Genomic DNA, 16,639 nt, shown 5'->3' with positions numbered 1-16,639 from the left:
TTCACTTCTGTGCCAACCCAGCAGTATTCTTCTTCTACTTTTTTTTGTTTTTTTTGTTTAATCGGGACCCGAAATAGAGGGCCGTGCCTAGAAAAGACTGAAGAAAATCCATTTTATCTCATCCCAGGAACACATACCCACTGTTTCTGTGCTAACTCCAGTGGGAAGTAGCAGAGGGTAAATAGAGCCCAGGGTGTGTTTACATGGCATCCCTCACAGGTCTGATAACACAACCTAGGGGCTTCTGACTGGCTTCTTTGTTGTACCTCCCAGTTTCTTCTACAGTTAGAGGAAAGGGTGTCAGCACTACCGGGCCATGAAATGCAAATGGGAAGGCACTGGTGACTAATACGTGGCATCTGTTATTGGCTTAGGATGAAGGAGTCTCCATGCAGGACAGGTGAGGGCATGGCACTGCGTCCTGCTTTTCAGGTATAAATGCTCAGTATACCTCCTCACCACCCAGCCCCTAACTCCTCTTCCATGGCCCACGGGCCAAAGAGAAGGAAGTGGTTTGCAGCCTCAAATCACAGTGTGGTTATAAACCACAGTTCCCTCTTGGTTCTTTCCATTCGGAAAAATTTTTTTGGTCACAGCATTCGAGAGGGAGAAAGCAGATGAATGGGGAAAGAGGCAGAGAAAGTGGTACAGAAATGAGATCTCTTAGAGAGGTTCTCATCCTTATGGGCAAACTCCCAAAACACCTCTTCCAACCCGCTCCATCTCTCTCTCTCTCACTCACACACACACACACACACACACACACACACACACACTCCTTATTCCCCTGGTCCAACACCATTCTCCCGAGCCCAAATCGACTACATGTCATGAGCCATCTGGCCACATAAAGCGTGTGACACAAACCAGCAGTATGTCCTCCCCACCCCCATCCAACAGACCACAGTCCTGGACTACAAACCCCAGACCCACTTGCTCTGTTCCACCCATCTCACACAACACAGGTGGCCCCTTTTCACACACCAGGCTCTGTAGTCGCAGCAGAGATCCAGGGATAGAATTACTGCATCAAAGACAGTTGCTTAAGCGCAGCTGTACACTCTGGCTATTTTATCATAATAAAAGCAAACAAGCTCTGCAGGTGATATCACAGAAACACTCAGCAAACAGATGGGCCACCCCCCTGCTGTAAAGAGAGGTGAACAGTACAGTATGTTACGCTGCCGACACCTGGACAACAGTGACTCAAAGACAAGGAATGTCACCGCTGCAGCCTATACATGGCACAGGTGCTAAAAAAACAGAGATGGAGCAAGACATAAAAACTTAATGCATTCCATTCTGGTAAAGGACTAAACAAGTATAAATGAAGGCAGGGTCACAAATGATGCATTTGTTTTCCGTGACAGTCACATGTTCCCTGTCATGTTTATAAGTCCACTATAATGGAGCGATTTTAACATATCACATATATGACAAATTAAATTCAGTATCCTCAATACAACAGGCACCCTGGTACACAATACAGGAGTTATTATGGTTTTAAAACGGTTTATGATTAGTTTTCAGTGTGACAAAGATAAATGTTGAAGAGCAAAAGCTTGCAGGAACATTTTTTTTTTCAGTGCAAAATGTATTTATGTCCGAAAAAGGGCGTTGCTCAAATTCAGAATTAAAGGCAGGGAGGAAAATGTAGACTGGAGCTGGATCTCAATTTAAAAATGTGATTTTCTTTTTTTTTTTTTATTTTTGAGCTCCAGAAAAAAGGCTGCAGGGTGAAAATGAACCACATGAATGTTAGTCTTTTTCCATTGCTTTCAGTGCTCAATGCACGGTGCATTTGTATGGTGTAGAGCACTAAGAATACTTTTTGCCTAACTGAGAAGCTAGCACAGATTTTTTTGTTAGAAAGTTGTGTGCATCAGCTATTACCAAGTGCTGTAAGCTACCATTGTGCCTAATGAATTCTGACTGCCTGGGCCCAAATAAAACGAGAGCAAAACACAGAAAAACACAATTCAAGGAAAAGTGGGTTATTGCAGCACATCTGTTTCTAATGACAAAGTGCTTGTATTTTCTATGGTTTTGGTAACATGGTACGTGTGTGGCAAAAAACACTTTTCCCCATACAATTCCATATTTATTATTCATTTACAAGTTTCCCTTTGTGGAAAAACTGTTTTTATCCCCCTTCATAATCTACTCTCCAGAGACACCAAGTTCCAATCCCCCTCATTAAAAAAAGAGACACTCATCAGGGAGTTGAATTCTTAGACAATTGATGGGAAATAATAGAAAACACCCTAAAGACAAAATAAGCATAGCCAATACCAAACAATTATAGTTGCATAAAAATCCAACTTTTGCGTAATTCAATATGCTACAAAGCATATAATCACAGAGCTGTATGGTGGCACAGTGAGTAGTGCTGCTCTCTCACAGCTCCTTGGTGGTGTGAGATGATGTGGGTTCGATCCCTGCTCAGTCTGTGTGCAGTTTGCATCTTCTCCCTGTGTGTATATGGGTTTCCTCCCACAGTCTAAAGACATGCTGTTCAGGTTCACCCACTGTGTGTGTGTGTGTGTGTGTGTGTGTGTGTGTGTGTGTGTGTGTGTGTGTGTGTGTGTGTGTGTGTGTGTGTGTGTGTGTGTGTGTGTGTGTGTGTGTGTGTGTGTGTGTGTGTGTGTGTGTGTGTGTTCGTTCCAGTGATGTATGGCTGAGTGACCCTTTGCAAGTAGTTCATCTAGCAGTGTAAGTCACCTTAGTGAATAAGGTGTGTGGGCTGATAACACTACATAGAGTTCAGTGGAAGTTTCTTTGGAGAAAAGTGTCCGCTAAAAAAAAAGTATAACTGGCACAAATGCTAATCAAGGTCAATAGTGCATCATATGAAGCATCACACTGAAATGATGACATCAGCAGCACAAACAAAGTTTGGCATCACTTGAGGTGAAATCCATCAATTACTTAATACAGTATATACAGTAAAAAACAACCTACACCACAGGCTTAGTACTGCCTTGAGTATATACTGGAGTGTGGAAGAGGTTTACTGTTTGCTGCAGAGATGCTTTGTTGACTACTAAGAATGAGTGCTAACTATGCTGATGTGCATAATAAAAAAAGTGAGCGACCAAGTGGAGTATAAGTGAACAAAGATCAGAAAAAAATTCTGTAGACCTCACTTTCCATTGTTTCAATAACGGAAAAAATGTGAATGAGGACAGAAGAATAAAAAACATAAGCATTAAGCTTTCCTGGCTCAGATGTGTCCATGAAGGAAAGATACGTCTTTTTAACCACACAGACAAGGAAAACGCTTTTCTGGCTTCTTTGGGAAACTGAAGAAGACTTATCAAAACGAAGCTCCATTTAAGTTTTCTTTGTTTCATTGGGTTTTAAGGTATGTTAACTTGTGTTCTAAGTTTCTGTATGGGGACTGTTTCAGTCTCATTTAATCTATGGAGGTGTTGGGATACAGGAAGAAGACGGTGGCATCTCCAGCCTACACACAATGAGCATGTGGTGATCTATAGGTTGGAGGGGAAGTGAGGAGGGGGGTGCTTGTCAGTCTCTGGGGTTAGAGTTTTTTCATTTAAAAAAAATAAATAAATAAATAAATTAGAATTTTTTGTTTTAACTATCACACTGGGTCGCAGACTTCTGACTGTGTTCTTTTAATCCATATGGGAGATGGTACTACAGGGGCTACACTGTTACTGTGCAAGACGATCACACAAGTTGTCCACTTAAAGTCATTAACTGGAATGTCAAGGGCATGGGTCATGCATTTAAGAGAAGGAAGGTTTTAACATTCTTAAAAAAGAAAAAAGTAGCAATTGCTTTACAGCAAGAAACCCATCTTTGCCCAACAGCATTTTAAACTGAAAACAGACTGGGTTGGTCAAGTTTAATTTTCTTCTTTTAGCTCTAACATAAGAGGTACCGTAACTCTAATTAACAAGAATATCTCTTTTATTCTCAGTTATTAACAACAGGACCCAGAGAGCATGTTAATTTTAATTTCTGACTCACTTTCCTTAAACGTGGACTCCCCACAATTCATATCCCATATAGTGTTATTATTTAACAAGTATTGGAAAGGTTTTTCTTGATTGGCCAGAAATTTTAATTGTAAATTCGACAGAAATTTAGATAAATCATCAATGTGTTCTGTGTCAAATCTCAAGTCCTCTGATAATCTCAAGAATATGAGCGCCAGTCAAGGTTTGATTAATACTTTCAGAGAATTGGACCCCGACATTAAGGAGTGCACATTCTATTGCAACCACCATAATTCTTATTTCAGGCGAGTCTATATTTTCTACAATGAAACAATGGAGACTGAATTCCACTCTTCTGGATAGCGAACCTTTTTGTAGGGTGGCTAGTGAAGGTAAGGACCTGTATCATCAAGATAACCAGCAGCCTACAACCTAAGCTACTAGTGTATGGGATGCAGCTAAAGTCACACTACAGGGTATAATCATTTCCAAACCCTCGTATCAGAAAAAAGAAAAAAAAAAAAAAAAACTACGGTAGAAGGAAAATTTTAAAAAAAAATTATTTAGAAATGATGCATCTAAAGCAAGAACAAAAACAATTACCAACCCAGGAGTGCTGGAACCAACTAACTAAGGCAAAGGTCAGATACCAGTTGGTTTATACAAATCATATAAAAAAGATTCTGCTCTTTAAGAAACAGGGTTACTACGAACTTGGGAATAACGCTAATTGTCTTATGGACTATCAGCTAAAATCACAACAAAATGAGAAGCCGATTAAGGCCGTATGTACACAGCCAGGCCTAGGTACAAATGACCCATTGGCAATTAATAACACTTTTAAAGAATATCATAGGTCCTTTTACTCCCATCAGGAGCAATGACTGAAATACAATCATACTTAGAAAGTTAATAACTGCCTATGTCTCAGATGAGGACCATTCTTTCCTAAATGCACCATTTACTAGTGAAGAGATCTAGGACACTATTCAGTCTATGCCTTCTGGTAAGGCACCAGGCCCTGATGGTGTTCCTGTTGAATTCTGGCCCAGATTATACCCTTTACTTATGCCAGAAGTTAATAAAATGCTCAAAGAGGGCCTTATCTCTCACTCTTGGAATTCAGCTTCTATTAGTCTAATTTTAAACACAGAGAAAAATACATTAAAATGTTTCTCCTTTCATCCGATCAGTTTGCTGAATGCAGATCTTAAAATCGTAAGCAAGACTTTGGCTTGAGACTGTGCTCCCAAACATGATTAAACCCAATCAGACTAGTTTCACGAAAGCCAGGTTCAGGTCTGATAACGTATTTGGTGCCTTAAATATTGTGAACTTCATTGATGGAAAGCTAGAACTGGCACTAATGATCTCGCTTGGTGCCAAAAAGGCGTTTGACAGAGTAAAATGGAGTTTCATATTTTCTTTCTTGGATACACTTAAAATGGGTAATAACTTTACTAACCTAATGAAGCTTTTATATTCGAAGCCTTTGGCGCAAGTTAACACAAATGGTTTTCCGTCAGACACTTTCTCTGTTGGAAGAGGGTGCTGACAAGGCTGCCCCCCCCCTCGACAATTCACACTTATGACTGAACTTTTGGCAGAAACTATGAGGAGCAATCAAGACATATCCGGTATTAGGGTAGATGAAGAGGACCATTGCATTTCTCTACATGGTGATAATTTACTGTTTTATGGGACTAACTCTGAAACATCAGTCCCCACCTGTACTAAAGTTGATATCCTACTACAGTAGATTTTCAGGTTATAAAATTCTCTCCAGCTCCTCTTTTGTTTAATCAGAATCCAAATTCCTTTCTTGATGATGTTATTAATGGTACATAGAATGTTCATTCTTAAATATTTGGAAAAGAAATGTATTTTAATGTTGTGGACTACTCCAGAAGTTCCCTCTGTAAAGTGTTTAAATATCTCCCACTTGAAAAATTAACATTTGACTTGCATGTCAATTGTTATGAATTCTGTAATATCTGGACACCCTTCTAAAAGTTATTAGAAAGTGCTCTATGATCATAACAATGATTTATTGTTGCTTTTTGACCCTGAGGCCACACTCTATGTATGTGGGCATCTTTTCTCAGTGTACTGTCTACCTATATGCTATTGTCACCTTGTCCTGTTCAATTAAATAACTAAGAAATATATAAAATAAAAATATAAAAGCATCCTTGGTCACAAAGCAGGGAAGAATTTTAACAGAAGCTAAGCATAGCTCATCCGCTTCAGCATAGCAACTGGGCACCAGCGAGTTCAGCACAAGAATCATTCATGGTAACTCACACACACACACACACACTTTCAGAACCGCTTGTCCCATACGGGGTCACGGGGAACCGGAGCCTACCCGGGAACACAGGGGCGTAAGGCCAGAGGAGGAGGGAACACACCCAGGACGGGACGCTAGTCCGTCGCAAAGCACCCCAAGCGGGACTCGAACCCCAGACCCACCGGACAGCAGGACTGTGGTCCAACCCACTGCGCCACCGCACCCTCCACTCATGGTAACTCATCTGTAGGATTTTGCAGTTCTCAAAGGATTTGCTCTTTCTTTAAAAAATATTTTTTGCTGGTGTCAATACACTGCCATTGAAAAAGTTCATTTATGTGATACTGACACTACAGAGAACCAAATTCTGTCAGGAGGAGCCAACAAAATTCACTAATTCATTGATTGATTCCTTGATTGATTCATTCATTCATTAAGGTGGTGAACATGTCCTGGAAACACAAGGCACAAGGCAGAGTACCCCCTTAACACGCCAGTGCATCACAGGGCAATCTCACACACACGCACGCACGCATGCATGTTACAGACAATTTATCAGTACACTTGAAATACACTACTTCCAACTGTGGAAAGATGCCACTATAAATGTGACGAGAACTCCATACAGATTGAGGAGGTACTGAACCCATGTTCAAACATACAGGCGCACAGCGAGTGGTATAGGCGCGCTATATATTGTACTATATATTGTAATGGCACTGAGAGGAGCTGATGTAACTCAATGTAAACAGTTGTCATTAGTTTTTCTTGCTATACATAGTTTTGTGTTCTGTTTGATTGGTTGTTTTATTGTTCATGAGCAGTTTGTCACAAGACGAATTCGGGGGAGTTCTAGGGGTGGCCCCCTAACCTGCGTGGTAGTGGGGCTGAGAGTGACTTAGGGGGACTCACCAAGATTGCTTGTATTGTCTGTAGCGTCTTTGTGAAGACTGCCATCAAAAGACATGTCCACTGTAAATAAAGAGCATGTTCCTGTTACCTTCACTCCCAAACCTGTCTCCAGTAACTCCATCGGAGGATGCTACAATATATATATATATACACACCACTGTGGAAAACTTTTAGGCACTTGGTTGGGGAAAAAAGCTATAAAGTGAGAATGCTTCAAAAAATAATGCTCTTAATTAATAAACTTCCTACAAAGCTTAGTAACCTCCCATCGTCAAAAACCACTTGTCCTGAGCAGGGGCATGGTGGGCTTGGCCGGGTCCCACTCTCTGGCGGGTCTGGGGGTCGAGTCCTGCTTGGAGTGCCTTGCGATGGACTGGTGTCCCATCCTGGGTGTATCCCCTCCCCATCCAGCCTTGCACCCTGTGTTGCTGGGTTAGGCTCTGGTTCGCTGTAACCCCGCTTAGGACAAGCGGTCTCACTCAGTGTGTGTGTATTCCCTTTCTTTCTTTAATGACATACAAAACCCTTACTGTAATACTGTAATTTTTTGCAAAAGGATTGCTTGGACATCTAAAATACGCTCTTTCCCATTTATACTAATGCAGAAGACATTAAACAACCATCTAAAACAAATATTTTTGTGAAACATCTAAGTTCCTAAGACTTTTGCACAGTACTGTATATAAATGGGTCCCAAGCAGAGTGGCAGTGAACCAGAGCCTATATATATATATATATAATATATACACACATTGTACATGTAACATTGTAAACTTTATATATATATATATATATATATATATGAAGTTTGCAATGTTTACATTTTTACACAAATAAACTTGCTTCGCAATTTGTATGGGTGCAATTATGTATAAAGCAAATAAGGGTAATACAACAGGACCAGGGATTTGAGCCCTGGTCCTTTGATTACAACACAACAGCTACAAGAAGCCACACCACCAGAAGAAGTTTTTTTTTTTTTTTTTTTCTGGACTCACCAAAGTGTTAAACATGAATGATGCTAACCACAAACTATTACAGGAAAAGCAATGGCTATATGGCAGGGGGGGTTGCCCTAGTTGAAGTAAGACCACTACGCAAATGCTAAGCGCTCTTGCATGCTCTCTGGTGGTTTTAGTCATTGACTTTTCCCCATTTCTGAGCTGACTTGCATTGCAAAGCCTTTAATCTGAATATTAAACCCAGGAATGATTTGGGGAGATTAACAAGGGAGGAGGACATGTCTGCTAAAGTTTACAGAGACATGCAAAGGAAAAATTCTGTAAAATAATACGAGATTTTGTTTTATGTTGTACATTAAGCGAACAATATAAAAGTCCTTGTTTTTAAACCTATGATCAACTGGCTTCCAAAGCATTTCTTATAAAATTTCAGACTTTTTTTTTTTTTCCATGTGCAAAACAATGAGAATGAAAAGACATCCATGGGATTACTTGCTCGGATGAAATATCTGACTGTGGACCGTTCACTTGTGTGCATGGTGCTGGAATGAAGATTATGCAGTTCATTCATTTCAGGGGGGATTATGGGGTGGTGCAGGGTTGTTCTTGTGAGCGAGCAGCCAATAGGGAGGCGCTACTTGCGCCTCTACAGATGGCAGCTGGGATTTTCCTGCATTAATCTCCTCCCTGGTCAGGTTTCACCAGCTGGGATGCCCCTCACCCCTTTCACTTCGCTCACACAGGACTTTGGCCGATATGAGGGGTGGGGGGAAATTCACTATGACAGCTGGCAAAGTGACAAGCTAGCAGAAGAGTCAGATTTCTCATAATATGGAGTTCTTTCATGTCCCCAGCAGGATGGGAGACTACAGTGTAATACCTATAATATGATATGGCAGGATGGAAGGGCTCTTCTCATAGTCTCAAATTTGAAAAACCACTAGCAAAGGCAGGCTGATCTGGCTGCCTACACGGTCATCAGCATGGATGGGGAGTGGCAGGAAAACATAACATCTGGACCTTCACATGCTCAACCCCTCCACCAACCGGTTACCACATCGTACGCCCTCACACTGCCTAGCATCCACCCACTAACCACCTAGTCAGCCAGCAGGTCCTGTCGTTTTCTACGCCCACTCCAATCAGCAACCAGCCCACCACTGCACTCTCATATATGCAAGCTGACAAGCACACAAATCTCTCTTACTTTTGGTCTCTTATGTGCACACACCTGTAATGTATGTGTTGGCTTATAAACTAGCAAAATAATGGCTGGGTAGCTGAAACCGCTTGTCCCAAGCAGGGTCGCAGCAAACCGAAGCCTAACCCGGCAACGCAGGGCACAAGGCTGGAGGGGGAGAGGACACACGGAGGATGGGATGCCAGTCCGTGGCAAGGCACCTCAAACAGGACTCGAACCCCAGACCCACCAGAGAGCAGGTCCCAGCCAAACCCGCTGCACCACTGCACCCCCCAATGCAAAATAATGTAGTATTCAAAAAATTACACAAGTAATTCAGCACAAACAGGCAGAGACTCCTTCTTAACCTTGAAAGCCCTTTCAAAAGAAGAATAAATGCTTTCAGGTACACAAGTACTGCCCCTACTGTCCCACCATGTATGGTAAAATGATAGGATAAGCCGATCAATACATACAAACAAGCGAATGTCCGAAGACTTTTTCTGCAGTATCCAGATCAAAATATACATTCATGGCTTTTATGATGATGAATGAGCAACCAAGGACAAAAACCAGACCACGACCTGAGAACCAAGATCCTGAAGGATACTGCACAAACTCAGAGGAGTGAGTATGAACATAAACATGTCATAAACACCGCCTTCTGGGGATGGAGGGTTATGCAATAGTCATGCTCAGCAATATGTTCCTTCCCAAGAAAGTGATCTGCTCTTTCAGTGTCTGTGAAAATGAGAGGATTAAACATCCGGCCCCTCCCACAGATTCTGTCGTTGATGTAGGAGGCAGTGCACAACTCCTCAGCCCTAACTCCCGCCAACTTGCAAACGCTGTGGACCACGGCAAGGTGCAACCGCTACAATTCTCCAGGATATTTACGGCCTGAGAGGCCTACTACAGCCATGGCGGCTAATCCCCAGGCTGACCTTATCACAGTTCATGGATAATAATCTACCAACACTATTAGACTCCCTTAGGCATGTTGGGCAGATACAGTCAGGGTGTCATCACAAGATACTGACCTGTACCACTCCCGCGGCGGCTTCTGGATGTATCTGTAGCCATGGTGTTTTCGTTCTCTGTGAAGCAGGATGGGACTAACTGTGGCCAAAAGGTCTGACTGGGCCACGTAATGGCATTACTAATGAGCTGCTTACAGCATTAGCCAACCCGGGGTTGGGAGATGTGGAGAGGAGTTTGAGCCCTCCCATCATTTTACTACCAGCTAATATTCTCTTATGAAATACTAATATACTCTTATGAGTCCATTAATCTCTTTTCTTGGACATGATGAATTTGTCCTTGTAAATGAGCAATATTTACCTTGTCAACATTATCATCTTTTATCCTGTACAATAATATGGCTGCAAGTATCTGCAACATGCAATGAGGGCTCAGGGCTTAAAATATTCACTGCATCACTTGATGAAAATGTTTAGACTTCAATCAGTTATTAATGAACTGAACATTAATGACTCAGTATAATTTGTAGATATCTTTAAGCAAACGGATAACTGTTTCACAGACACATAAGCTTCATCAACATTTTTACAATGAATAACAATCTCAATGAAGTTTTCAAAGATAAATGTGTTTTCACCTTGTGCAGCAATATTATTATTTGTTTCACAAAGCTTATGCCAAGACTGTCTCTATTAAACAAAACATAAATGCAAATTTAAAGCAATTTCCACAGGTTCCCTCTTCTGAAAAACCTTTTCCTGTTAGTTGAATAAGAAGATAATCTTTCTGTGATTACAACCAAAACCCAGGTTGCCTAGCAACACACAATTAAGGAATATGCTCTCAGATCAGCTTTGCGGGCTGTCCATTAACAGATAAAATGACTGGGGCAACAAAACGTCAGCACATGCAAATGTGCCTGTTGTGGTAGAAGAAAAATGTTTAACTTCAGGTAAATCAGTTTGGATGGCCTGAGATTCGCAACGGATATGAGGAGGAGGCAGCGCTAAAGATGGTACCTTTAAAATTCTCTTCAAGGCTTTTGCAATGTGTCTGACATCATGCAGGCTTGTCAAGGGAGGAAATTTGTTTAATGCAATCCACAGCCACTCTCTTCCAGAGTATGAGACAGCCACTTGAACCCATTAGCATCTGACTGGATCCTCGGGCCCAAAATTCTCATTTGCTTGCTATTCCCCCATATGAAATCACTACATCATGAAAGCCCCTATATCCATGTTAATATACTACAGCTTTTTTCAAATCTGAAAATTAGGATGTATTCAGTTGTGGCATAGTAAAAATTACATCCTGCTTATTAAGATTTTCCCATGTCATCTCTGTAAAAATCCATAATATAGTATAGTCCTAAAAACATGTAACATAAAAAATAATAATATTAACAAAAATAGTTATTATTATTATTATTATTATTATTATTATTTAATGCCTAGTTATATGTCTGGATTAAGCAACTGACAAGCTGCAGTGCATCTGCAATGCTGGCAAGTGTCAACGTTTCATTCTCTCTAAAACATTGTGCAGAAGTGGCTCTATGACAGAAAGGCAGCTAAAAGGAAGTGGACATAATTGAGATGGCGGTCAAATATTCATTTCAATGGATGGCAAGTAAAAGGCAGGCTGTCCTTCAAATGTAATTGTAAGCTAAGAGAGTCCGGGATATCTGATTGACAATGACAGGGATCGACCCTTTAATTTAGCACGGTGGTGCCAATTCCCAGATTCCGCATCTTCTGACATTCACTACAAATAAAGATGAACTGCGATAAACTGACATCGTACAAGACACAGGAGCTGCCCCCACAAAGAGGGCTTGGAGAACACTGCTGCGTTAACGTTTGGTTGACAAAAATAACACAAAGTGCCTGGGGGAATTTGCTCAGCGCAAACGCGTTCCAAAGGTCATTCGGAGTGAAGCTGAGTGGAAGTCAACCATTTCCAAAACAATGCCACTCTTCCCGAAGCATTTAGCTGAATGAGCAGATGTTACATTAGTACCAGATGAACGGTAAACCCAGATTTCACTCAGTCTACGAGAATTTAAATCAGAGAGCAAGCAGCCTGGGTAAACTAATTGGAAGAGCCACAAAAAAAAAAACACGCAAGCATAATTCATATAAAAAAGAAAGAACAAACACATTCAAACACAAAATACTCTGCACCGTTCATTTAAACATCAGCTCAGTTTGCAGAATCATTACCTCAAATGAAAAAAAATCCTAGAATATGTAATAAACTAATTACTGATTACCAGTGCTACTTGTTGAAATTCTTCATACTGCTGCACTTAATCTCATGCTAAGTGGTCTGAAGTAGCCTTCTGAGGAAGGGTGCTTCACAAAAAAAAAAAAAAAAAAAAAAAAAAAAAAGTTGTCTGAATAGAAATATTAAGATCAGCCAAAGTATGCTGTTACAAAAGAAAAAGGAATGAATTTCAGTTCAACAGGTCCCATATCCTCCTATAGACTCCTGATATTACCTTGCTGTTCTGTATGATCATACTGTTCTGTGCTGATCTGCAGAGCAAGAAATTACTTTCCATAATGCACACGGGAGAACATTCAGCAAAGGTAATTTTTAAGAAAGAATTTTCCACAACTTCAACAGCATAACAGTATAACTCTACCTGATGGTCTATTCATTGCATTTCAAGAAATTACTTATGCCACATAAAAGTTTTTTGTACTTTCTGTCTCACGGTTTATTGATCAGAGAAAATAAAGAGCTTAACGGGGAGGAGAAGTTCACAGATGCAATAAAGCATTCAAATAAAACAAAGGCTATGAAATAGTAGCTAAGGGAGAGGGTGAGTTAGAGGAGGGTAATTTGTAAATTTACTTGAATCAGGTGACGCCATGGTTGACACAATGACGGGAGGCCCAGTGCGCCGGGTAAGCTTCTGGTTGGGGATGTTCTGTGGGATGACGCCTGCGGGTATCAGGGCATTCTCCACCTGGGGTCCACTCTTACGCAGCACCTGGGGGCTGTGGTGAGAGCTGTGCATGGGGGACATTGGCGGTAAGCTCCGATCTCTCTTCATCAGCTCCATGGGTACTGTGTAGTTAGTAGAATATGCCTTTGGGGGAGGAGCAGGCATGGAGGTCAACGACTGAGCTGGAATGACTGGTATGGTTGGCATGGGAGGGATAGTGAGGCCAGGCTGGCCAGCATATGCTGACATTGGACGAGTATGGGGCATTGGACTCCCATAACTTCCTGAGCCAATAGGTGGTCCTCCGGGCAAGGGGGCCCCAGGGTAGGCAGTTGTCTCCAGGAGATGTTGAGAAGGAGCACTATTCGGGTCTTCTGCCGATTACCTCCCCCATCCTGGGTGAAATAGATTGCAGGGTGTTGGTGGGTTGCTGCATGACACCAGGGTCTAGGTTCTGTTGCTGAAGGTACAGGTCATTGCGGTGGCTGAAGCTGTTGGAACGTGCACGAGCCACACTCTGCTGCCCGCTGATAGGGGTCTCAGGAGGACGTTTGCAGCTGAGGGCTACCCGAGACAGCACACGGGCCTGGCCCAGGTTTGGTGCCACAGATCGCACATCATTCTCCTCCATGACGGCCAGCATACTGGTGGAGTCAAAACCCTGCTGGAGCAGTGAGGTGATGGTGCTCTCAGAGATGCCCTCTCCACGAAGGAATGCCAAGAACTCCGGGTCTGCCGTTTTTCTTGGGTCCACAGGCAGAGGTGTTTGTGGTGGTGCCACTGCCACTGCCTGTGGCTGAGGTGGTGGCAGAGGTTGAGGTTGAGGTTGAGGTTGAAGTGGAGGCAGAGGCTGAGTCTGAGGTAGAGGGTGAGGCTGAGGTTGTAGTTGCAGCTGTGGTTGCAATTGGGGTTGGGGTTGGGGGTGAGGCAACCCAGCAGACATGGGTGTACTAGCTGGGGCAGCAACAGAGGCACTGGAATCGTAGCTGGGATCGTAGGGTACTTTCGGTGACACCACTGGAGCGTAAGCAGCAGGACCCTCCTGGCGCAGTACCATTCCGCGGGTTGCTGTCCCATCAATTCCCTGAGATACTGGGTCTACCACCAGGCAAGTAGCCGAGGCCTGCCGGGGCATCATAGGGCGGCCATTGATGTCATTGTAAACCGAGCGAGTAGAGAGATGCGGTGGCTCAGCTGCATACCTGGGTGAAGGTGGCTCAACTCCATAACGTCCTGGAGACACATCTCTGCCGGGTATTCTCTGGCCATCTGTTATCATCTTGCCAGCTGTGGGATCCTTGTAAATACGACTCATTTCATGAGCCATAGGGGGAGGAAGAGGTGCAGCCGGGGTAGGAGCTGGCGGAGGGGGTCGGCACTGGCCCTGATCCCATGGGGGCCGGTTCCCACTGGGAATCCCATAATGTGGAGCTGATCTGCTAAGGAGGTGAGACTCCCCCCGGTAATAGCCTCGGGGGTCCTCTGGTGGTCGGGCAGCCAGAGTGGCATCATGCTGGTAGTAGTCCTGTGGCGGAATGGATCCCCGGGCAGCCATAGCTTGTCTGTCGTACTGGCTGGTCAGCTCTGGCACAGAGCTCTTCCGCAAGGGGCGCTGCTCAAGCTTCTCAGGGTAGCCCTGGTCATAGAAGGGGCCCTGGTAGGTGTATGGCTCCCGTTTCAAGTCCAGGTCAGAGGGACGGATCCCGGGGGGTGGCAGCTCATACCACCCTCCACTGTCACCCCCGTATGTCAATGAATTCCTTCTCCCCGCAATCCTGGCGTGGTGTTCGTAGCTGTTCTCCCTGTCCCACTGCCCCTCATTACATCCGAGTGTGTCCCAGCTCTGAGAGCGGCCGATACCCAACTGCTTGCTGGAAACAAGCATTGGAGAGAAAATGAGAGGACAGCTTTAAAGAAGAAAAAAACGCAGGGTGTTCTCTTACAAGTCTTCAGTTACACTTAACATCAGAAGAATGGGAAGGGGGGAAGGCAAAGCACGAGATATCGTTTTTCACCTGTTCTCCGGCTCTAATTTTTTATTCCCTTTTCTTGAGGTACCATTATCAAGTGCCCCCCTTATAAGCCGACGAACCCTGAATAATTAATCACTGGAAATACAAGTAGGTGAGGAAAGAAATGGGACACCACAAACACTGACACAGAACACACCTCGTGAAGCCAGCCTTACCACTCCATTGTATCCGAAAGATGGGATCTGTGCTTGCATGGTGCAGCAGAGACATACAGGAAAGGAGAGGGAGGGGGCAAAAATGGAAGGAGGAGGGGAACTGGGGGAGAGGTGGGGGTTTGGTATAATCCAAAGAGTTTATCCTTTCCTTCTCTGGACATTTTACGCGCTCTCGCAATTGCAATAACAGATTAATGTCTAAAAAAAACGCTTAATTCCACTGCCCCATGACATCACTTGAGCTAGATAAAGGGCATCAGTAATGCACCACCCCCTCGAGCCATCTGACAGAGGACAGCCCCCTTCCTTGTTATTTAAACAAAGCATGTTTCTTACCTGGAGCAAATCGCCAGTGCTGCCGAGTCAAAACTATCATTAAAGCAGGAGAGATATACAGGCCGAAGGGGGCATGTTAGGTCGAAAAATTCAAGTAGGCCATGTGACTCCCTTACGTTGAAAAATGACAAATCCACTATGATTGGGCACTAATCTACAAGATGTGAAGACCATTTCACCACAGCACAGCGCCAATGAACTGTTCTCCTGCTATTGCATTGTATTGAGTGTATTGCTGATGCTATAACCTCCGTGTGTTAATAAATGTTCAGAAAAACACTACTGTTGTCACAAAATTAATGAAATATATATATGTTTACTTGCAGAACCCTTAAATGTGTTGCAGATTTGTTGTCTGTGTTTACTATAAACCTCTTTGTTCCAACATGGTCAGTTCATCTGCTGCCACCCAGAATCCCCCCACCCAAATCCCCCCTTTGAATGAAAGACAGCTAACAAAGTGGTAATCTGGATTTTGTGCAAAACCTCCCTTGCATACATGGCTCCCTACCTCTCTTCATCTTAAGATTTTGACATGAGGGACCTCTTTTTGGGAGAGTGCTACTAACTCATAGCCTTTCATGACACCTAATAGCCTTTGGTGGGTGTCCCTTGTCATTTATTTATAAGAACAGTTGTAAAGACAGCAGGGCAATGACAATATGGAGATGTTCACCGTGTCCACAGCTCCAGGTTCCTACTGACACTGCTGCACCTCACAAGTCCTACATGTATTGACTTGCAATATAAAGTTATAACTTTAAAGTTGATAAGGTTGACAACTGGTTAAACTGCAGTTGTATTGTGGATTGGTGTACCAAGGTAACAAAAGTAAGACATGTTGGATTTTCATATGTCCTCTCATTTTGTGT

At 43.0% G+C, this 16,639-nt stretch overlaps 1 protein-coding gene across 1 annotated transcript in view; it reads right to left on the bottom strand.

Annotated features, from left to right (window-relative positions):
• Window positions 1-15,229, bottom strand: part of ctbp2a (C-terminal binding protein 2a) — a 40,989-nt gene extending 25,760 nt beyond the window's left edge. Inside the window, 2 exon segments of the mRNA XM_018749465.2 lie at window positions 13,150-13,612; window positions 13,614-15,229. Coding sequence (XP_018604981.2) covers window positions 13,150-13,612; window positions 13,614-15,128 — 1,978 coding nt within the window. The 5' untranslated portion in view covers window positions 15,129-15,229.
• Between the last annotated feature and the right edge of the window lie 1,410 nt (window positions 15,230-16,639).

The sequence above is a fragment of the Scleropages formosus genome, chromosome 4 (assembly GCF_900964775.1).
Source record: "Scleropages formosus chromosome 4, fSclFor1.1, whole genome shotgun sequence".
NCBI classification, from domain to species: Eukaryota; Metazoa; Chordata; class Actinopteri; order Osteoglossiformes; family Osteoglossidae; genus Scleropages; species Scleropages formosus.
The sequence above is the reverse complement of the archived record's forward strand: the minus strand, read 5'-3'. Positions and strand labels throughout refer to the sequence as shown.